Source organism: Balaenoptera borealis (genome assembly GCF_965194805.1).
Source record: "Balaenoptera borealis genome assembly, chromosome: 13".
NCBI classification, from domain to species: domain Eukaryota; kingdom Metazoa; phylum Chordata; class Mammalia; order Artiodactyla; family Balaenopteridae; genus Balaenoptera; species Balaenoptera borealis.
The window spans coordinates 90430032-90454687 of record NC_138870.1 but is presented as its reverse complement, the minus strand read 5'-3'; the positions used below and the strand labels follow the sequence as shown (position 1 = coordinate 90454687).

Genomic DNA, 24656 nt, shown 5'->3' with positions numbered 1-24656 from the left:
TGGTGCCTGTGTTCTCGTGGATGAGGCTGGGTCTTGTCTTTCTGGTGGGTAGGACCGCATCCAGTGGTGTGTTTTCGGGTGTCTGTGATCTTATTATGATTTTAGGCAGCCTCTCTGCTAATGGGTGGGGTTGTGTTCCTGTCTTGCTAGTTGTTTGGCATAGGGTATCCAGCACTGTATCTTGCTGTTCATTGAGTGGAGCTGGGTCTTAGTGTTGAGATGGAGACCTCTGTTAGAGCTTTTGCAGTTTGATATTATGTGGGACCCGGAGGTCTCTGGTGGACCAATGTCCTGAACTCGGCTCTCCCACCTCAGAGGCTCAGGCCTAACACCCGGCCAGAGCACGAAGACTCAGTCAGCCACACTGCTCTAGCTTCTTCCTAAAGCGGACACAGTCTTGTAAATAATTCAAGCTATCCAGAAGAAAGTGCTAGTCTTGTCCTGACTAAGCCCTTTTTTTCTTTCTTGACTGAGTCCAGAACTTTCACCTTTTCACTCAAAGGAAGCACTTTACGTCTTCTCTCTGGTGTGTCCGAATTGCCAGCTTCACTCCTCTTGCTTTGGGGTATGTATTAAGTAAAATAAGGGTCATTTGAGCTCAAGCCCTGCGACACCCCAGTCAGTCTGATAACCCAGACAGCCACCAAGTGATTCACGAGTGGGCAGGATGCACTGGACCAAGTGTGATTCACGTTCTTCTGGGCGGGATGACATGCCAAGTTATAGTTTGACTACACAGTACACTAACAAGGCTGGATGATGTATATTCTGTCACAACATATATGCCATATTTTGGTGGTTGATACAGATCCTGGTCCCATGGATTTCTACAGCTTTTTGCCTTTTTCAGTGTATCAAAGTCTTTCCGATATACAGTCTCTTTGGAATTTCCTTACTTTGTCTCCAGTGCCATCTACTCCACAACACTCAACTCTTCACTCTGAACTAGTTACTCTATCTCTAAATCCCTAGTTCTCAGCTCTAGTAGCCCAGGCATGTATAGCAGATAGTCAAGGGCTCTGATGGTAAGCTGAAGTTATGGACTAACTGTTTGTATCCCCATTAAATTCATGTGCTGAAGCTCTAAGCCCAATGTGATGGTATTTGGAGATGGGGCCCTGGTCCTATGGGATTAGTACCCTTTTAACAAGAGACACCAGAGAGCTAGCTCACTCATTCTCCACCCCCTTCCCTTCTCTGCACAAAGAGGTCAAATGAGTACACAGTGAGATGGCAGTTGACAACAGGCCAAGAGAAGAGGTCTCAGAAGTAAATCCACCTTGCCAATACCTTGATTTTGGACTTCCCAGCCTCCAAAACTGTCAGACGTAAGTTTCTTTTGTTTATGCAACCTAGTTTTTGGTATTTTGTCACGGTAGTATGAGCAGACTAAGACAGCCAAGAATATGGACAAGAGTGAAGTTGTCTCAACGAGACAGTTGTGATGTTAGAGGTCTTCAAAGGCACAAGAACACACTAGTGGTGTAGCAGAAAAAAAAAAAAGCACAGAAACAGTTTGGGTTCTTTCTAATTCCCAGTTCTATTATTTTCTGAACTTGGATCTGGAGTAATTTACTTATTCTATCTGAAGCTAAATTTCCTCATGTGTAAGATAGAAAAATATCTATTTCACATGGTTATTGTGAAAGATCTATCTATATTATTAATATTATTATATTATTTAATATGGATAGCATCTGAGACAACATACTGTAAGGTGTAAGGCAACTACAAGTTATTTATTGGGAAACAGTACAATTGAAGTAAAGAAAGCACTTGGATTCAAACACTAGCTTGTAGCTATGTGATCCTGGCAAATTTTTGGAAATCACTGTCCCTCATTTCCTCACCTCTAAAAATAGGGATAACATCTAGGGCTTATAAATATTAAATGAGATGATATAGTTAAAAATCTCTAGCATAGTGCTTGGGGTAGAATGGAGGCCCATGCACATTACATCATAAAGATGGCCAGGTGGACAAACAGATCAAGTAACATTAACAGGCACACTCTGCACAAGCACAATAGGGCTAGGAAATTTTTATCTATATTTTCCATTTAATGACAAAGCCCCTTGAAAAGGAAAGTGCTGATGTTATAACATTGCAATTTTGTATTAATTTTATAGATTCTACAGTGTTCATTTAGAATCTATAGAGTTCATTACTGAGCACTTATGTGCATAGCCCTGTTACAGGCACATAACTTAAAATGCTCCCAATTTAAAATTCAAGTACATGCAAACTATTCAAGAGAAATAAATTCTAACCAAGTGACAAAAAGTTTATTTTGGGTTGGGGAGCTATAAAAACATGACTCAAGTTATTTATAATATTAGAGAGATTAAACATATGTAAAATGAGTGAATAAGGAATGTAAATGTATTTCAATGCACAGCAGTTTAAGCTGTATATTCAAAGATTAAAGGAATAAACTACATATAGAGAATTTAGCCAGAGAAAGCTTCTTGATAAATGCGAGTGCTGGGCAATAAGTAGGGGGGAAAAAATGAAAGAAATGGAGCAGGAAAAAGAAGATAGAAGACAAGCTAAATGGTGGACAAAGGCAGAGGCAGAGAGGGATAAAGTAGGAGGATCAACTAAAGCAGATTTAGAGTTCATACAAGTAAAAGCTTTCTAACAAGTAAAGTTATCTAACAGCAGAGTGGCTGCTGTGCGGTTCCCATTATTGAAAGTATTCAGTCAGAGTGTGATTACCCTCAGTGCAAGATACCTTAGAAGGAATCACTGCACTGGAAGATAGTCTGGGTCCCTTAGTATACTATACTGTAAGTTCCCTGAGGAGCCGTCCTGCAACAATGATCACTGAAGGTAGAAAAGGAGGCAGAGGACCTAGTTTGAGGCCCAGATTTTCCACTCATTAACTGTAACCTTAGGTAAGTCAACCTCTCAATTTTTCATTTATAAATGGGGAAGTTAGGAACACTGGAAATGTCTGTTCAGCCAAGAACTCTTTCAGGTCCTAAGAGTTTTTAATCAGCCAAAGATGTACACATTCTCCACTTTCCTTAGTACATGGTCAAACTTTGTAAGGAAGAGCTAATTGCTGAGGAAAAGAACCCTACATTTTAGGCAGGAAAAATAATAATAATAGTAAAAAAAAAAAAAAATCTGCAGCATGCCTAACTCCTATAGGTCAATTTCTGTACTGCTAATGGGGAGGGCTGACACTAGATATCCTTACTAGTTATCCTATCCAGTCATACTGCAAATCATGTGCTTCTGTTTCCTGTCAATGGTCTTAATTAGTTCAATGTCAAAGCTTTGTTTACGCTCTGCATCAAGTCTCAAATTTTGGATGCCTACAATCATAAAATAGAATCAATTCATAAACTATAGAACAGGTCAATTCAATTATTAATGAGTGGCAGTATGGCGCAGCACAAGGGCTGTGGAGCCAAACTGCATAGGCTTAAATCATGTCCTCCTACTTCACTAGTTTAGGCATGTAATTTACTTCACTAGATAGGCAAGTAATTTCTTTGTGTGCCTTAGTTTCCTCATCTGTAAAACAAGTAAGATGACAGTACCTACTTTATAGCTTTGTTGTTAAGTATTAAATGTGTTAATAGTCATACAGTGCTTGGAATAATGATGGGCATGTAGTATTTAATAACAGCTTTATCGATATATAATTTACATATCATAAAGTTTACCCTGTTAAAGTACATAGTTCATTGGTTTTCAGTATATTCACACTTGTGCAACCATCATCACTGTTTAATTTTAGAACATTTTCATTACCCTAAAAGGAAACCCAATACCCATTAGCAGTAAATCCCCATTCCCCTGTCCCTAGATCCTGGGAAACCAATGATCTACTTTCTGTCACTACAGATCTGCCTATTATAGACATTTCATATGAATGGAATCATACATTATGTGGCCTTTTGTGTCTTGCTTCTTTCACTTAGCATAATGTGTTCAAGGTTCATCCATGTTGTAAGCACTTATCAGTTACTTTGTTCTTTTTTATGGTTAAATAATATTCCATTGTATAGATATAACACATTTTATTTATCTATTCACAACTGATGGACATTTGGGCTATTTCCGTCTTTTGGCTGTTACGAATAATACTGCTATGAACATTCAAGTACATGGTTTTGTGTGGACATATATCTTCATTTCTTTTGGGTAGATACCTAGGAGTACAATTGTTGAGTCAAATAGTAACTCTGTTTAATCCTTTGAGGAATTCCCAGACTGTTTTCCAAAGTGGCTGCACCACTGTACATGCAGTAACCTATCAGTAATGTATGAGGGTTCTATTTTCTCCACATCCCTGTCAACACTTGTTATCTGACTTTTTGATTTTAGCCATACCAGTGAGTGTAAACTGGTATCTCATTGTGGTTTTGATTTGTATTTCCCTGATGATTAATGATGTTATCATCTGTTTATTGGCTATTTGTATATCTTCTTTGGAAAAATGTCTATTCAGATCCTTTGCCCATTTTTAAATTTGGTTATCTTTTTATTATTGAGTTCTTTATATATTCTAGATACGAGTCTCTTATCAGATATATGATTTGCAAATACTCTCTTCCATTCTGTGGGCTGTCTTTTCACTTTCTTGATAGTGTCCTTTGAAACACAAAAGTTAACTTTGATGAAGTCCAATTTATTTATTTTCCTTTGGTTGCTTGTGCTTTTGGTGTCTTATCTAAGAATCCACTGCCAAATCCAGGTCATGAAGACTTACCCTATGCTCCTGGTCAGAGTTTTATGGTTTTAGATCTTACATTTGGGTCTGATCCATTTTGAGTTAATTTTTGCATACAGTGTGAGATAAAGGTTCAATACATTCTGTTATACGTGGCTAAGTGTCTCAGTGCCATTTTTTAAAAGACTATTCTTTCCCCACTGAATGGTCTTGGCACCCCTGTCAAAAATTAGTTGACCACAGACACGTTGGTTTATTTCTGGACTCTCAGTACTATTCCACTGATCTACATCTATATCTATATGCAGGTTTTTTCCAGTAAATACGTATTACAAGATCCACAGTTAGTTGAGTCTGCGGATGCAGAACCATGGATATGGAGGGCCAACTATAAAGTTATACCTGGGTTTTTGACTACTCAGGGAATCAGCGCCCCTAACTCCTGAGTTGCTCAAGGAGCAGCCGTATTTATGTTTACCTATCCTTGTGTCAACACCACACTGTCTTGATTATTGTTGCTTTGTAATAAGTTTTGATGTTGGGAATTATGAGTCCTCCAAGTTTGTTCTTTTCAAGATTGTTTTGGCTCTTCTGCATCCCTTGCAATTCCATATGAATCTTAGAACTGGCTTGTCAATTTCTACAAAGAAGCTACCCAGGATTCTAAAAGGTATCTCATTAAATCTGTAGATCAAGTGGGAAGTGGTGCCATCTGAGCAATAATGTCTTCCAATCTATGAACATGGGATGTTTTCCCATTTCTTTAGATCTTTAATTTCTTTCAACAATATTTTGTAGTTTTCCACAAAACAGAGTTACTTTCTGAGTTATTTCCTTAGTTGTTGCTCTAGCGCTTAATTAGTGTATGTATGTGTGTATATACACACACACACACACACACACACATATATATCTTCACTTACCAGAATTAGCTCCAGATTTAGATTAATTTAATTCCAGTGAGATACAGAAACATTACTTCTATATGATGCTATTTCTTTCCCCTCTTTTTGTGGCATTATTGTTATCCATAGCATAACAACAATTATTACTTGATATATAATTTTGTCTTTTGAAGACACTGAGAAGGAAGGACAGCAAGTATATATGTATAGCTTTTGTTATATTAGCCTTCTTATTTATAATTTCTGGTTCTCTTGATTTGTTCTTGAGGATTAGAGTTACTATCTAGAGTCACGTCCTTAGTCCAGTACAGCTTTGCTCTCATCAACCTTTGTGCTATTTTTGGCAAATATATCACATTTCTATATGTTATTGGCTGAACAATATACCATACAAATATTGTTTTATACAAATGCTTTTAAAATCAATTAAGAGAATAAAGGAGAAGAAACATGCATTTACATTATGCTTTATAATTACATAATTACCGTTACTAGTTCTCTTTTGGTTTTTTGTGTGCATTCAAATTGTTGTCTGGGGTGATGTGCTTTCTGTCTGAAGAACTTTTAGTATATCTTGTAAGGTGGATCTAGAACAAATTCATTTTTTCATTTATCTAAAAATGTTTTTATCTCCCCTGCAATGTTGAAAGATAGCTCTGCTGGATATAAGATTCTTGGCTGAATTTTTTCTCTGAGCTCTTTGAATATATTATTCCACTGCCTCTGGCCTACATTTCTGATGAGAAGTAAGCTGTGTATATCACTGAGGTTCCGTTGTAAGTGGTGAGTCATTTTTCTTTCCCTGCTTTTAAGATTTTCTCATTGTCTTTGAGTTTCAGCATTTTTACTCTAGTGTGGCTGTGGATCTCTTTGAGGTTATTCTACTCAGACATTATTGAGTTCTCTGGATATGTAGGTGTTTTCCAATAAATTTGGAAAGACTTTAGACTTTTTTTTTTTGAAAGAATGGATGCATTTATAAATTTATTTATTTTATTTATTTATTTTTGGCTGTGTTGGGTCTTTGTTCCTACACATGGGCTTTCTCTAGTTGCGGCGAGCAGGGGCTACTCTTCATTGTGGTGCACAGGCTTCTTATTGCAGTGGCTTCTTTTGTTGCAGAGCATGGGCTCTAGGCTTGCAGGCTTTAGTAGTTGCAGCACGCGTGCTCAGTAGTTGTGGCTCACGGGCTCTAGAGCACAGGCTCAGTAGTTGTGGTGCACGGACTTAAGTTGCTCCACAGCATGTGGGATCTTCCCGGACCAGGGCTCGAACCTGTGTCTCCTGTACTGGCAGGCAGATTCTTAACCACTGCACCACCAGGGAAGTCCCTAGACATCATTTCGTCAAATATTTTTTCTTCTCTTTTCTCTCTCCTTCTGGTACTCCAGTTATGTGTATGTTGGTATATTAATGTTGTCTCATATTTCTCTGAGGCGTTCATTTTCTTTTTCCTCAGTTCTTTACCTTGTTTACACTATTGATTTATCTTCAAGTTTGCTTATTCTTTCTTCTGCCAGTGTGAACCCAGTGTTGGGCCTCTTTAGTGATTTTTTTTTTCAGTTACTGTACTTTTCACTTCCAAAATTTCCATTTGGTTCTTTTTCTTTTTAATAATTTCTATCTTTGTATTGATATTCTTCATTTGATGTGACATTGTCATCAAACCTTGCATTACTTCTTTAAATATGGTTTCCTTCAGTTTTCTGAATATATTTATAATGACTACTTTGAAGTCTGTCTGTTAAATCCAACATCTAGTCATTCTCACAGGCAGTTTCCATTGCCTGCTTTTTCCCCAGTGCACAGCTCATTCTTTCCTGTTTCTCTGAATGGCTTTTGTTTTTCTTTTTGAAACTGGACATTTTAGATAATATATTATATCAACATTGGGTAATGCTTATACCCTCCAAGATTTGCTATTGTTATTTTATTTGCTCAGTGACTGGCTGAATTATTTTAGTTAAGTATATTTTCCTCCTCCTCCCTGCAGATGTAGCTCCTCATAAGGCTCATCCTTTTGTATGCCACAGTCATCCTGGGATAACAGTGGCTTTGGCAGGCCTCTCTTTGACTTTCTCTTTCCCTGACCACACCCAGCTGTTAAGCTCCACTAACTGCAGGCTGATTGATCTATTGTCTTCAACAATGTCCTGAGGCATAAACTGCTCTACAAACTGAGCCAATTTATTAGGGCTCCTTTGAAGAGATAGTTCCTGAGGTAAGTATGTAAGATTTGTTCTAACTACAGGAGGGTTCCTCCCAGCTGTCTTTCCTACTTTCTTTCTAGCAAACTATCTAGCCTTCTGGTTAGCCTTATATCTCCAATGAATCTGTCAATCTCCTCCCAATTGCCTTTCACCACAACCTGTACTTTCAGGCAGGAACTTCACACTGTTGCAAATTAAGTTGGTTCCTTTGGGGAAAGATTCAGAGCTCACTGTTATAAGCTCTGCTTGTTCCTCTGGGCAAAGTTCCTGAGCCTGGTTCTGATGCTGAGGGCAGAGACAACAGCATGCTTCTTTCTGGGTGACACCTCCTTGAGAGATCAACTGGAGAGGACAGGGGAGCAGCAGGCCCAGAACTCCTCAGCTGGCCTCTCCCAGGGTGGAACCTGTGTCCCACCAGCCAGGGCGAGTGCAACTGGGGCCCTAATATTCTCAATGGTGCCCTACCCAAGGTAGAGCCTCTGTCCCATGAGTGGGGATTGGGTGAAAGGAGGGAGACCCCACCTCTCAGCTACATTCACCCAGAATTTTGTCCCAGCGACATGTAGCTCAGGCAGGATGAGAAATGCTGACCTTACCCCTGTCTCTACTGGGTAGGTAGCCTTCCAACTGAGAGCTGAGGGAAGTGGGAGCTCCGTGTTCTTGGCTGCATCAGTTTGGAGGAGAGTTTCCATCTCACTCCACTGAGAGTGGGAAGACAGGGAGCAGGTCTCAGTTCAAATCCCACAGACTTTCACTCTTCTTACTGAGTTTTAGTAGATTGTCCTGAATAAGTGTTCCTTTATTGACTGCATGCTCTTAGGACTATTTCCAGAGACTTTAAATGGTTGTTTTTTTAAAATAACCAGTTTCATTGGGGAGCAGGTCCATAAAGCTCTCACACTGTCATGGCTGGAAGCAGAACTTCTTGATGAGTTTTTTATATGAGAAAAAGGATCCGAAACTCTAAAGTGTAAATCAGAGTTACTACTCTTAACATTCCCAGGCAGAAATCCTAAAAAGTGATCCATACAGAGATCACGTATGGACTGCCACATCTATGGCTTACTAAATCAGAAGGGCTGTTCTGTTCTTTCTTCCCACATTTAGTCCTTCAATACCTTGGCAAAACATCTAAAATAAAAAATGGAGTCTGAAATGAAGTTTAAATTGTTTCATTTTTGAACTACTGTGAGGCATTCATCCTGGCCTATGATATAATTCAGCCCTTCTAGTTAAGTTTTATGCCAGATCCAGCTGGACAGAAACTTAAAAAAGTAAAAGTTTTAGAACGCTTTTGGTAGTATGTGTGTTTGTGTGTTTTAAGGAAATCAAGATGTTAAAAAGGATTATCTTTAAAGTTATTGGTTTCTAAATGAGAATTGTACTTGCATCATATATCAAAGTATTCCCTAAGGTGAAGACATCAAATAAAATTTGAGTCAAATTTGCAAGACACACAAAGCTCATTTTGTTCTAGTGAAAACTGGGGTTTAACAATTTCAAATGACTAAACTAAGTGTAAAAGGCTTTCAGAACAAGCATCCATGCCTCAAGCTATTCCTAAGCATGGATTCACAGTATAGGATTGATGGTTCTATCTTGGCACATTTTCCTTGGGGGACTCTAATATGGAAAATTACCCGTTCATTTTCTATAGTCCACAATGGAAACCCTCAGTATGCATCCGTAGCTGAGAAAGCACCAAACCAAACACCATAGGAAAATAGCCAACTTAGGAACTAAGGCCTAACGCAGGACCTGGCACAGAGGAATTACTGAAAAAATATTTGTGGACTACAGAGATCTCTACTAATATGCCAAGTACATCCAACTTTGGGGAAAAAAAGTAAAATGAAGAAATATTTCAAATGGTAGAATGGACTTTTGTGTACAAATAAATTTATTTCAGTCCATAAACTGGCTCCACAAGTGATACTATCTCCAAACCTAGTAACATTTTTATGTTCCCCCAGAAGGAATATGTAAGATAATCACAAAGGCCCAATTTTAAAGAAAATAAATGATTAAAAAGTATATTGGTCTTTGCTTATGCCCCCAATCACATTACTATAAAAGAATATATTATCACATATAATATGTAATTATCATATTCTTATATCATTATCATTTACTATAACAGAAAAATTCAAAATACAGAAAAGAGAAATTAAAATATCATCTACAGTAATAATACTAAGCCACTGTTTTAGTGAATTTCCTTGTAGACATTCTTCTTTGCATAGTTTTTATTAGCTTTACATGGTTGTGATCATTCTGTATGAATACTTTTGTATTCTGCTTTTTCAGTAAACAACATTATGAAATGTGCTTGAGATTCTGCTCTCTAGTTATCAAACTCAAAACCAAACCGTATGTACAAGTTATAGGAATTCTGGCCTCCACTCAAGCTCCAAGTCCCCTTTATTCATTTAACAGGTGTTTATTGTAGGTGCCTATTTTGTGCCACATGCAGTGCTGGGGACTGAAAATACAAAGAAAAGTAAGCCAGAATTTTTGTCCTCAAAGAGTTCTCAACTCAGTAATTACTCTCTGCCTTCACAGAAGTATGAGCTTACCTATGTGAGTTTGAAGTTAATGAAATAAACGCTTGAAATTTATTTTTAACTTCACTCTTTTGAGGAAAATTACTAAATACATAAAGGTTTATCTCAGACAACAACTGAAGTTTTCTGCATTTAATATGGTTGTATTCTTATCTTACAGGTGAAAGAGCTGCAATTCTTTTAATCATTTTATGACAGGTATTTTTCAACATTTATTGCAATTAGTTCTCTTTATTGGCCTTGAGATCAGTTGTATTTTAGAAACCAATATAAGAGCTTTCATTTCCTCAAGCTGTAAATTTTCAGATTATTCATCATACCTCCCTCCATCCTACATATTTGCATGGTATATGTGTTTATGTGCTGGTAGATAATCATAGCCACCAACTGAGGTAGAGAAGATGTAAAGCAAACGCTTCAATAAGCACAGGTGCTTATACCCAAATATATCATGAGCCACATGCACCTGGAACTATTTGCATTCTATGCACAAACATTAGCAATTGTATCTGACTTTACTTCTCTGGAAAAATTTAAGCATTCCTAGTTGGTAATTTCCTTTGATATTTTCCAGTTTAAGTCTAGTTGCCTAAATGGTGTCTCAAGGTATGAAATAAGAGATAAAACAAGGTACTGAGTCATAATTTCAAACCTTCTGAGATATACCTCAAGTGGTAATGAGTGGGAGCCGTGGAGCACTGAGCAGTGAAGGAGCTGCACATAATAGCCAGAAAATCTGTTCTCTAATCGAGGCTCCACCACTTACGAGTGATATGAGTGTTAACAAGTTGTCATTAACATGAGCCTCGGTTTTCTTATCCATAAAACTGGGATGGTGATATTCTCATCATACTTACAACATCACTGTATTACTAATAAAAAGCAAATCTTTCTAAAAATGCAAAATGCTATGTGTTAGGACTTAGGTCTAAGGATCATTACTTTATAACCAATTCCTAAAAAGTTCATATAATCAAGTTTTATTTTTTGAAAGGCTCTATTTCCTTACATTTACTTATAGGTTGCCACAAGGTTTTACATAAGAGAGGTGTGTTTTTCAGAGCGACAGCACCTGTAGTTTATTGAAAGGGGCGCTGCTGTTACCAAGGAGCTGCTGGTAGAAGGCTCCAGAGACATGTTTAGGAAAGAGAAAAAGAGAACTAGGGCAGCAAAACAAACTGGATGGTAATTTGAGTTCCTCTTATTTTAAGATTGGGTTTAATGTTGGAGACATGCCTACTATTCCATGCCTCTCTACACTGAGAACTTAAAAGGCTGTTAGGATGTAGAGCCTTTAGAGAAGTCCAATAATTTTGATTTCAAAGTCTTTTTAGAGCTTTAGGCATGAAGAGTCTCTAATGGTTTTAACCCCTGGAGACTGAAATAGTTTTGTTTGCCAATGTTTTTCCATTAATGAAGATTACCTAGCTAGGTCCCTAATGACATTTGTTTATATCAGACCTCCCAGGAAGCAGCAATCTACACGTAATACTGAAAGTAACACTAGTACAGTAGTTACTGTCACCAAAGATTTAAAAGGCAGTAAAAGAAAATACTTGGAAAATGTTAGGTTTTGCTACTATCCTACAGGAAACAAACATGCTTTATTAATAACTGTGTGGGAAATTTTTTTCCCTTAACTGAAAGTCATATGGCATGGGGGGGGATCTCTGTCTTCATGCACTTATTTTGACCAGTAAAAGCACTACCAAAGATTCTAGTGTCAGATTCACAAGGCACCATGGAATCTATATAGTATGGATTCTCCCAACTAAACCAAATAGCAGCTGCCTTCCTAGCCTGAATACCTATCATGAGTATATTAAAAACATGTTCTTTTTAACACCTTGTTTCTTTTTTCTTTTCATGTAACTATCTCTCCCATTAGCACATAACAGTCTTTCTCCTTCTCCCTCTTCCTCCCTCTTTACCACAGCAAAATATTCCATTCTGCAAATATACACAAGTTTCTACAAATATTCCCTAATTGCTGGAGGCGTTATTGTTTCCAATCGTCTGCTACTATGTACAATGCTTCAGTGAATAACTTTGTTTACGTTATTTCAATCTGTCCACAGAATAGATCTAAAAGTGACATTGCTTAGTCAAAGGGCAAAATACATCTGTAATTTTGGTACATACCGCCAGTATATGCAAAGGTAGGAAGTAGGAAACAGAAGGGATGTGTATGTGTATGTAACTGGAAACATTTCATATTGCTAGAGCATAAATTACAAGGGAGAGAAGCAAGCAATAGGCTGCAAAAAGTAGGCAAACTTCAGATCGCTGAGCATCTAGGTCATGTTAAGAAGCTTGAACTTTATTCTATAGACAAAGAAAGTTACTCAAGGGTTTTAAGGCTGGGCGTGACACAGTCAGATTATTGTTACAGAATTATGGACAATGGACTGGAAGGGCATATAACTTGAAAAAGAAGAAACAGTTAGGAAACTGGTACAGTAATCCAGATGAAGGACTGAACTAGGGCCGGGGTTAAGGAGAGAATGTACTGAGAAATCTTAAGAGGCAAAGTGAGCAGGATGTAGACAGTAAATATGGGGGTGGAGGTGAATAGAGGGATGATTTCAAGGTATGCTCAAACCATTACCAGCAAAGCACCGGATTCAAGTTATTTCTCCAGCAGCAATAATACGTTTACACAGATTCAGTCATGCTCTCTTACCTGGTCTTAGCATTTGTGAGGCCAGGGATAGTGGTATAGGGCCCAGCAAACACACAGGCAGAACTGGTGAGCTTCTCCTTGAGCATCGTGCTCTAATAAACTAAGTAAAGCAACCACGGGTGACCCCAACAGGCCAACATGACACTTCATAGCTCTATCTCTGATGCACCCTCTCATAATAACTCCTCTATTCGTAAGCCTCTTGACCCCATTTTCCTCTTTGCCCATGAAGTCAGTGACCAAGACAATTGCTGACAACATAAATAACTGCCAGCACAGGGAACAATATGTGGTTGAGGGGCAGCTGCATGAATAGCTGTTTTTCCAAAACTTAACCCAAAGCCAAGCTTTACTGTAAACCCAATATTACAATATTAGCAATGCATTTTTGGCAGCCTGCAGTCCTGCCACCAAACAAAGTTAATCTTTGGAGATGAGACGATATGGAGGAGAGTCCCCTCTGAACCCTTCCCATTCCCCTGATTTATGCAAGTGTAATGGTCCTATGGGGATGGAGCAGGAGGGTGTTACGTATAATCCATACTAAACATGGCACTTGTCTTTATTCTCAGAGCTTCTAAAAACCAAACTGAAGGGAAACTGAGAAGTAAACTATCAGATGAAATCAAGTCCACTGTTTATCAAGTCCATGAAAGAAATACATACATACACACACACACACACACACACACACACACACACACAGAGTAACACCAAGGCTTACCTTTCTTTTATCTTCATCTGTTGATTCAAATTTGAAAGTAGCCCTATGCTGAAGAGGGAAAAAAGGGAAACAATGTCATTTTAAATACACAGATTTTTGATTTTGGCTGTTTAAAAATACCTAATGTCTTTAAAACGTTGTCTTCCCATATCATGTCTCAAAGTTCTTATTAAAGTAAGAGAGGCATGTAAGCAAATAATTGTAAAACAGTACAAAAGACTAAAGCAAAAATATATACAGAAGAGACAGAGTACTGAGCCACTAACTACCCAGGGAAATCAGGAATTCTTTGCATATAGTACAGAGCATTTGAGCTGGACCTTGAGGGATGAATAGGAGTTTGCCAGGTAAATGGAAAGCATTCTAGGGATGGAAACAAAGGCTCATGTGTGAAGTGGTATGATATATTTATAAAATAAGCAGCTCTGTCAGAGTGAAACACAGGACACATGTTAGGGGATGAGAGGAGTGGAGAAAGATGAGAATGGGAAAGTAGACTGGACAGAGATTTGGAAGGATCTTCCAGTGTTGCTGAGGAGTTTGTACTTTCTTTATCATATGCAATAAGAAATCACCAGAGAATTGTAGATAGGGAAGAAATTGATAGACTGGCATTTCAGAAAAGTAATTCTGTAAGAATGAGGGTTTAAATCATGGCTCCACCACTTAATAGTTAAGCAAGTAACAAATTATAACTGTATTTCCCATGTGAAAAGAGGGGGTACCTAGTTCATAAAGCTGCCATGAGGGTTAAAACAGCTATGACATATAATGTACCATCTCAGTGCCTGGCACATAGTAAACACTCAGTAACTATTAGGATGATAATAATGATGATGCCAATGACATTGAGGAAAAATAACTGAAAGAAAAGAATGTCATGACTCTCCTGAAATGACTGGCAACACTATATTTTCCACTCTGTGGCTGAAATAGAGAATGGAGTAAGTTGACTTGTCCACTTCCAGAGAGTGATGGTACCCAAAAAATAGAGCATAAAGTTCCTCAATCTCTTCTCAAGTTTTATTCAAGAGAACCAAGTGCTCTTATGGATCCTAAGTTTTCATTTAAAAAAATCTTTACTGAACATCTCTCTGCCTTTCCTTTGTATTTCTCATTGGCAACATGGCAACCCACCAGGAGTTAAACACAGTAAGTACTAAAGATATCATCATTACAGGTGGTTCTGCATTGACAGCTTCGCAGAAGAAGCAATTTTTGAAATTAAATGAGATGGAGAAATGTTGACAGAGAAGCAGTTCTGAAAGTAAGAAATGGTCAGAGGGAAGACTTACAGGTAATAGAGAAGGGCCATTTGAGGAAACCTAAGAGAAGCTGCCTCACATACCGTTTGCAAAACAATTAAAATGGATGTCAGGTGGTAAGGCCTTGGATTTAAAAATGTATACCTGAATTGGCATATAGGTGACAGGCAACCAGGGGAAGACCCTGAAGGAGGTGTGAACTCATTCTGGAAGAATATTTTGGGTGGTAGTTTACAGGCCAGATCAAAGAAGAGCAAGACTGAGGACATAAAGCCCTCTGAGAAATGGGCATCAATAATCCAGGAGTGATATTGCTGGAGGCGGTATAAATTGACACCAACTTCAAAAATGAAAGTGATTTGGCAACACATAATAGAAACCATAAAAATATTCACAGCCTTTGACCCAGAACTTTTACTGCTAGAAAGTTATCCTAATGAGATCATCCAGAGGAGAGAAAAATTATATATGTAATCATATTCACTGCAGTGTTATCGAGTATTATGGAAGAAAAAAGAGAGACAACCTGAATATCCAACAACAGGAGACTGATGAAATAAATCACTGTGTATTCATCTGATAGATTATTATATTGCCATTTTAAAAAAAATATGGCTAAAAAGTTCTGTAACAACATGAAAAATTATTTATGATGGCAGTAAGAGGAAAAACAGTAAAACATCAAACTGTATGTCTATGATGACAGTACCTACATAAATGTATGCATGATTTCAAACGAAGGCTTCAGTGTTAAAATGCAAAAATAAAAACAACTATATAGGGTTGGTGGAATTGCTGGTGATTCCTTTGACAAAACTCATTGTTGGTATATTATTTTTATAATTAAAAGAAAAATTTTATATAAAAAGTAAATAAATTAATGAGTGAGCAAGGAAAGAAAGAAAAGAAGAAAAGGAAGGAAGAAACAACAAAGACTATAACTTAGGAATTTACAGACCCAAGGTTTAGTAAAAACTAACAGTGAATAAAAGATCAAGAATTAGCAGATTGTATGGTTATAAACTGAAGCTTAGTAAAGGTTCACTACAAATGAAAACTCATAATTGCACTTAGAAACAAGAAGCTTAATTTCTGCCATTATATGTGAAATATTAATTCCACACATTATCTGGAATAAATGTACCTAGTTGCCAATGTAATAGTTCTCCTAAACTTTTTTTTTTTTTTTTTTTTGCATTTATGGTAAGGGAACAGAAAAAGAAATCATCTTTTGGAAAGCCCCTCGTTAAGTTATAAAAATATCTTTTAAAAGGTTTCTACATAGAATTAAATCTCTCAAGGTGATAATTTAGAATAGTATCAAGGACTAATTTTTATTTTTCTTTTTAAATGCAAGGCTGATCCTGTCACAAAACTGCAACATTTAAAAAAAAAAAAGAAATAAAGGAAAGAAGAAAAGCAAGCTTTCAAAAGCCCTAACTAACATGAGGGCTTAATTTAATTAGCAAATATACTGGTATTGTGAGGCAATACAAATTGAATTTAGAATATGCCAATCCATTCAAAGTAACCTCAAAGTGTAAAACAAAAAGTCCTCTTACATAGTCCAGGATATTTATATATCCTATTCAAATGTGGAGGCTGTACTTCTAGAACTGTCCCAATATTAGGTCCCTATCAATCAGGTTCTTCTAGCACATAAATGAAGACCTCACTGCTATCAGTGTTGTTTTCCTCTCTTATGAGGACTACTCTCAGAGACCTACATACCTGTCCGTATCTTAAATAACTTTTACCTTTCATTTGGCCATAAACTTGCCACACTTCCATAATGGAATCCTACTGGAGACTGCTAAGGGGTAATTGTATGTCTAGGTGGCCTCTATGGCCACCAAGCCACCTCTCTGGTTATCAACATAGTTGATGATGATGCTAGGCCTCAGTTTCTTCTCCTATTAATTGAGAGTGTTGGACCCAATTATCTTTGAGGTTCCTTCTTGTCTAAATACCCTGGATTCAAGGAACTAAGATACTACTATGCACCTCAAGGCTCTTGATCACTGTTTGTTGCTGATAATCATAATGATGCCAACCAATCTCTCTACTAAATCTGTTAGCAGAACAAGCCCTAGGGGAGGAGAAGAAGCTTGGACAGCCTAGACTAGAGCAATATATACTTCCCACATTAATAGCTCATTCTATAACTGGAGTGGGGTGACTGGGACCCAACAGTAGCCAAAGGAAATAGTCCTGAAAACCCTTTCTCTTCTGTGCTCAATAACACAGAATAGACAGGGGAAAGCCAACAGGGCCTTGCAAAAAGAGCCCTGGATATTGAATCTGAAGACTAGGTCTGCCACTTCTAGCTATGTGCCTTTAGGCCTGTAGACAGTTACTTTGTCTTTCTGAACCTCAATTTCCTAGTCCCGAAAAAAAGGGAGAATACTTCAGTCACCCTCGTAAGTTTTAATACGTGATGACATGTGAAAGCACGTAGGATAATACACAGTACATAGCAGGCACTCAATAAATGCTATTAGATGAATTGAAAGTGAAAAAGAACAACCACTCTTCCTATTTTTAAAAAATACTTTCCTATGCTGAGTCAACTTGCATTATGCCCTTGAGAAACAGACAAGTTTCATTTTTTTCTAGGATAGATAGCTCTTCCTTCTCCCCAAGACAAGAAGGGTCAGTGAATGAAGGAAGAAATCTTGAAAATTAGAATCTCCTTAACACAGTAGAAATTAGATGTTACCTGGAGCCAGACGGGTAAATGTTAAACATGGTACAAGGTATTTTGCTAACCATTAAAAAGTGCACGGGTCAAGGAAAAAGAGAAAGAATGGAGTATATTCTCTAATTTTTTTTTTATCAGGCTACGTCAACTCCATGCCACATGCTTAATTCCTGACTTTTTTGTTCAAAACTAACAGTTATGGGTTTTTCTTCAGTGCCAGGCACTGTTCTAAATGATTTACACATATAAGTCATTTAATCCTGACAACAAACCTATGATGCGGGTACTATTATTATCCCTGTTTGGCAGATGAGGAAACTGAGGCACAGCAAAGTTAAGTACCTTGCTCTATGCCACGTGGATGGTAAGCCGGGGACCAGAGTTCAGGCAATCTGGCTCCAGAACCCGTGCTCTTGCCGCAGGACCTCTTGAGCACCTTGACCATTAGTGAACGCCTCCTACATGCATTATGCACAGCGTTCGGCATTATACTTCACTTAATTCAGGTCTCATAATAACTTAGATGATAGAACCCTATGTTACAGATAAGGAAACTGGGACTCAGGCTTAAAATAACTTGTCCATAGTCATGACACTAATAAATGGCAGATGTGAACCAAGATTTATCTGACTCCAAATTCCACCTTCTTTCCATTATACTTGCTGCCTTCTTTTGAGAACGACTAACCAATCATTCTCTCTCTACATCATTCATTTCCCTTTTTCGTTAGACTCCTCAATGCCCCATAATCACTTCACTCTAAACATTTCCCAAATCCATGTTTCCAGATAAGGAATATGAGGCACATGGTAATACCCAGGTACTTTTTCAGGGTTTCAGACTCCATTTCCCATAGAACAGGGCAATTTAATTCCCCCTCCCCATTCTTACTGCCAGACCACTGCAATCGTGCTTCCCCTTCTTCTTCATCGGCCTCTAGTGTCTCCTGCCTTGAGGGGCAAAGCCCCACCGCCAACATAAAACTCAGCTATTTTCTTTGTACTCTGGACCTACTATAATCAGCATTAAACATGAGAACTCTTTTCTGAAGGAGCTGGCCGAGCCGGTTCACATCAAGACACAGCTTTCTCAAGCCTGGCCCCCAAAATACCACCCCAAACAATACCCATTGGACATTACAACTTTAAAACCATTCCCAATGTGAAAGGAGCTGGGGATGTCCAGAACTTAAGCTCTGACAGCACTGGGCCAGGAGTGGTAAGTGGAAACCAACCTGGAGGGAGATCAAGGAGAGGAAGAGATAAACTGGAGGAAGCAAATCTGGAGTTCTAATTAGTTTAGCCATGAAGGGAAGGAGAAAATATTGAAGGAGGAGATAAGATCCAGTTCGAGGTTTTTTCCTCCTCCCTTCTGTATAGAAGAAAGTTCCTATTTATTGCTGGATACCTGGGATATAATAAGTGCTAAATAAACACTAGTTGATTCAATACAATGGCCAAGTTTTCTGTTGTATTTCTTTCTTTTGAAAATCAGTTTGTTGCTGCCTCAAATCTTTTTTGGAAAGCAATTATAAATCCAGTTGAATGAATACACAGTCGGGCCTCCATATCTGCAGGTTCCACATCCGTGCATTCAACCAACCATGGATCAAAAATATTTGGAAAAAAAATTGGAGAAAGTTCCAAAAAGCAAAACTTGAATTAACTGGCAACTAGCTACAAAGTATTTGCATTGTATTTACAACTATTTACATAGCATTTACATTGTATTATTAATAATCTAGAGATGATTTCAACTATAAGGGAGGATGTGTGTAGGTTATATGCAAATACTATGCCATTTTATATAAGGGACTTGAGCATCCATGGATTTTGGTATCCATGGGGGAGGTATAGGGTCCTGGAACCAATCCCCTGCAGATACCAAGGGATGACTGTAATCTCCACAATATGTACATCTGTGCATTAAATGAATTTCTCCTAAATTACGCAGATACGCAACAGTAAAGCATATCAGAAAGCGAGGAAGCTAAGATATGAATAGAACTGAATCCATGCATCCTCCCAAAGAAAGCAGCATAGTACTGTAAAAGAGCAGTCAGAAAACCTAGATTCAAATCTCAGCCCCATCTCTCAATGACTGTGTGGACTTGAGGTAACATCACCCTAAATTTTATCGTTTGTGAAATGGGAATACCACCACTTTCCTCACAGGATTGTTGGGAAGATTAAATGGGAGTGAAGGTGCCTTATTTTTGGATCTTCTCCACATAGAGCAGAAATGGCATACTGGCAGCTCAACAATACAAAGTGTATGGAAGTGCAGTGGTGGGCACACAGCAAACACAGAAAGGGAAATTATGAATGGAGGCAAATGAAAGGAAGAAAGATGTTATATCTAGGGTGTGACATGGTATTGGGTGTGTTTTCACAGAAGTCAGTTATTTCTATAAAGTGGTCTTCTAAATGGAAGGATAAAGGTGTGGTATGTTACCTTCAAGAGTGAGCATATAAAACTCCTGGAAGGTAAAGTAATGGAGAGCTAACGGGTCTTGAAGAGACATTCAGAGAAGTGACTGGGATATATAAGATACCTTTTTACTGCAGAGTTGTAAAGTGGAAAGAATAATACCTAGGTTGGAATCCCAGCTCAGAAGTATGACCTTGGGCAAGTTACTTAACCCATCTAGAATCTCAATTGCAAAATGCAGATAAAACCTCACAGGATTGCTGTCAAGATTGAAGGAGATAATGGATGGGAAAGCTGTTAATGTGATACAAACAACAGGTATTATTAGGAGTTAGTCTGCCCCCAGTTACAACATAGTATGGCCATGACCTTGGCGTGATTTCAGTTCCTAGTGCCTCGGTTTTCTCATCTATAAAATGGGGAGGATGATGCTATCTACCCTATAAACTCTCTGAAAATCAAGTTGGACCATATATATGAGACATCACGCCTTGAAAACTGTACAGTCCTGTACGTATATAAGGAACTGCCATAGTGGCCGACACGTTTTATGCATGTCAGGGCCCGTGTTTATAGACAGAAACACGTTATTTTTAAGCTATGCAGGTGAGGAAGACTCGCGTGCATTTATGCATCCATGAGAGGGGCACAGACGCACGCTCACGGATTCCGGGGGTGTGACTTGCACGCTTGGGAAGAGGACCGTGGGACAAACTGCTGGGCCGGAATCAGAGGGGTGGGCGCCAGGGTGGGGGCAGGGGGGGGGATACAGGATGCACGGATGGAAAAGGCTGGGGGCACAAACACGCATGCCCAAGCCGGAAACGTTTTCAGGGGAGAGCAATGCGCATCCCCGGAATGAGGGGGGTTGGGAGGGATGTGATGTGCAAGCCCGGGGGGCGGCCCGAGGGTGCTATACCGCACGCCCGGGGCCAGGGCTCTTTACCTTATCGCTGTAATCCCTCAGGACCCGCTCGATAGCCCCCGCCTCGCCGGCCCGGACGATGTAGAGGGCGCGCTCCTCATCCATGGCCGCAGGTGCGGGGGAGCCGCGGCCGCTCTGCGCGCCCAAGCCGCTGCCTCCAGGTAAACGCCTCGCGCCCCCGCTCGCTCGCTCGCTTCTTCCCAGCTTCCTTCCTTCCCTCCTTCCCTCCCTCCCTCTGCCTCCAACCCGCCAGCCTCCGCCCGGGCAGGCCCGACGTCACCGCCCCTCAACTTTCACCCCGCTACGTCACCGGTCCCCCAGCAACCGGCGCCTCGCGGCCACCCCCGACAAGGCCCAGGACTCGGTAGAGGCCTGGCGAACGGCCTGAGGGGGGAAGTCAAGCCCGACGCCCTGCTAGCTCTCCTGCCTCTCCCTCCCTCGGAGAAGAGTCCAGCCTTTTAAGTGTGCTTTCACAGACAGACCTGTTCTCTCCTGACCCTCCTCTATGAATCATTCTCCTCAGCTGACGAGAGCGACCCGGCTCTTCCCCGCCCCTCTAAGAGCCAGCAGCTAAATGGACTACAATTCCCTGCGTGCAATGGGGTCATTCCACTCGTCCATCTAACTTACCGGGGTGCCGAATGGCATGTCGGGATTAGTAGTCATCCAGCGGGAAAGACTTCCCTCCAAAGGCATGCTGGGAACTGTGGTCCTGCGAAGGCCGGAAACCGGAGTCCGGCGGCCGCCTGAGGCCAGCGGCCCAGAGACCGTTAGGGGGAGGGCCTAAGCGTCGGCTCTGCCTCCTTTTTGTTCCTTACGGAGCTGACCGTCCTGCTCGAGCCTTTGCTGGTTGGGCTGGTTGACAGCCGCGGAGACTGGCACCCCTTGGTGGGAACTGTCATGCACCGGTTTAATTCCCTCTTTTCTCGTTTAGCGGTTTCGGTCTCTTTGAAATTCTTTCCTTCCTTCCTTGTTTGCGGTCATGCTATGTATTCAGCTACAATAATGTGGGAAATTGCAGGCAGTTCTCGGATAAAAAGGGGACTCGGCGGGTTTTTGCCTTAATAATAATAGCCGGCTTGTATCGCGTGTCGCCGGGTCTGCAGACTCAGAGTTAGGTGATTTCTCACTACACTTGAGATTTTTGTGGAACCGTAGGAACCCGAATAGGTTAAGTAATTTGTCCTAAGTCACATAGCCAGTAAATGGGGAATTCGAGATTTGTATCAGCGTCTTTCCCCAAAGGCAGCTGCTCTACAACCGCCGGTAAATGTGATAATACGGATATACTAGTAATGGTAGTGATGGTGATGATGATGGAGGCTCACATTTGATCAGTGTTCGCTACATGCATTCTGTTACATACTTTACTTGTGTTATCTCAGTCAATTTCTCACAAATTAAGTCAACAAATATTTGAGCATCTATGCTGTGCCAGGCACTGTTCAATACCGTTCAATACTGTTCGGTATGTTTACAGTGGACTCAAAATGAAGTCCCTGCTGTTGTGGAGCTTCCATTTTAGTGCTTAAAATGAGGTACTATTCTCATTTTAAGATGAGGAAACTGAGTATTGGAGAGGCTAATAGATTAATTTACCGAGGTTGCAGAATTTGGAAACTGAATTTGAACTCGGAACCTATCTATGCTCTTTCTGCTCTCCCAAGCTATTTGCTAGAGAGTGGATGAATTCTCCAAGCAACTTTCAGTTTTCCATTCCAAGCAGCCTTTACCAGAATCATCTTTCATGCCAGCCCTGCTTGCCTCTCCCTCTTGAGCTGTGCTGAAGAGGAATTAGAGGGGGCAAAATTTATTCATCTAATAATTATTGAGTTTTTTCTATGTGTCATACATTGTGCTAGGCTCTGAGAACTTAGAAATAAAAACAAGTATGCAATCTGAGCTCATGGAGCTTTTTGGTCTTTCTGTGGATTAGACTTTTCACACAGCAAACCTTTATTGAGCATATTTGTTGAGCCAGGTATTGGGGTAAGTGCTGTGTCCATAATAAAGTCAGAAAGATTTTAATCTATCTCTTTACAAAGCACCTTCATGGAAAGGTCACGGTATAGTAAGCTGTATTCCTTAGGTAATAGTAATATCTTCCAGTTATTTTTTTTAATCATTTACAAAACATTTTAATATACACCGTCTCAATGGATCATTGAGGAAGGTATTGTTTCCATTTACATATAGGAAATCAAGCTCAGATTAGTTAAATTACACCAACTGGGACTCGCACTGAGAGCTGTAACGTAAAATATTCGGGTGCTTACTCTCTGTCCAGTACTGTACTACGTGCTTTTTGGGTAACCATACATTTATTTTTGGAGCAAGGGCTCCTGCGCAGGATACTAACAAGCATAAAGTATCTGAGTAGAGACGTTTCTTTTAAAGAGGGTCTTATACACATGTGTTTGAAATGCCTGTTTACCAGAAACAGGCTATGTTTTTAGGCTCCAACCCTGTACTTCTAAAAAGAGATTTAAAAAATGTGAAACCACATGAATTAATGGCTTGGGAAATTGCACTTTAGTAAATCTTAATTAAGCACCAATATTCTGATTTTATAAATCAAAAGGATCTTTGACTCTAATTCAAGTCATCCTTTGACCACTGACGAGACTCTGGTCCCAGAAAAATTAAATGACTTGTCCAAAATCAATAGTTAAAAGCAGACTCCGGGACTAGAGCCTAGACTAGCTAAATCCTGGGTCACTACATCACTTTACCTCCCTGAATATTTAGTTATGTGATACTTTCAGTGACTAGAGTCTCTGGTCCAGCGGTAACTCCAGTTCCTGTTGATTCTTGCGTGGCTTGGTGCCAAGGAATTAGGATTTAGAGCCTGGGTAATCAAAGCAACAAATATTTATTCAAAAGTCACTGCTCTGAGATGTAGTAATATAATTCTGTACATATGTATGAATAGTGCTTTACTGTTCTCAAAATATCTCCACGTAGATCATCTGATTTAATCCTTGTCATAGCTGAAAAATGCAAGGTCAGTAGGACAGGCGCTATCTTCCTTTTTATAAAGAAAAGGCAAGTTCAGTGTGTTGATTAGCTTGCTCATAAGCAATAAGTATGCTAATAAGTGGTATAGTTAAGGGCTAGAAACACTCTGGGCTCTGATAGCATAAAATGTTATGAACTTATAGGTCAGGGCCAATGAAAAACCCTGCAAATAGTTACCAGTCATTTATTTTCGACTTTGATATATCCTGCGGTGGCATTTCCTCTGCCGTGACAATGGACTAGTTGGAATGTGCCAAATTGAGGGTCTTAAAGGAGCACCTGGTGCTAACAGCTTTTAGAATCCAAATCTTTCACATGTAATACTTTTTATACATTTTCTTTAGAAGAAAGCAGAAATTAAAAAAACTAAACAGCTTGGTCTAGTCGCTACAGCTCCAGAACTGGAGTTCAGAGAATTTTGCTAATTCAAGATACAAACTGTCACTCAACAACCACTGTGCCACTATGTGAGGCTACTCTCTCAATCTCTCTTAAGCCATGGTGTCCTCAGCTGTAAAATAAAGGGACTGATCCAGATAGAAT

General features: G+C 39.4%; 1 protein-coding gene across 10 annotated transcripts in view; it reads right to left on the bottom strand.

The window, feature by feature from the left end:
- RIC8B (RIC8 guanine nucleotide exchange factor B) overlaps positions 1-21609 on the bottom strand; it is a 140802-nt gene extending 119193 nt beyond the window's left edge. For all 10 annotated transcript variants that reach the window (XR_014233210.1, XR_014233211.1, XR_014233212.1 and 7 more), the window contains exons 1-2: positions 21117-21609; positions 13774-13821 (exon numbers count right to left, since the gene is read on the bottom strand). Coding sequence is in view for 3 of the 10 variants with exons in the window: in XM_082349912.1 (XP_082206038.1) it covers positions 13774-13821; positions 21117-21200 (132 nt within the window). In the remaining 7 variants the exon portion in view is untranslated. The remainder of the gene's footprint in view (positions 1-13773; positions 13822-21116) is intronic.
- Positions 21610-24656: the final 3047 nt, after the last annotated feature.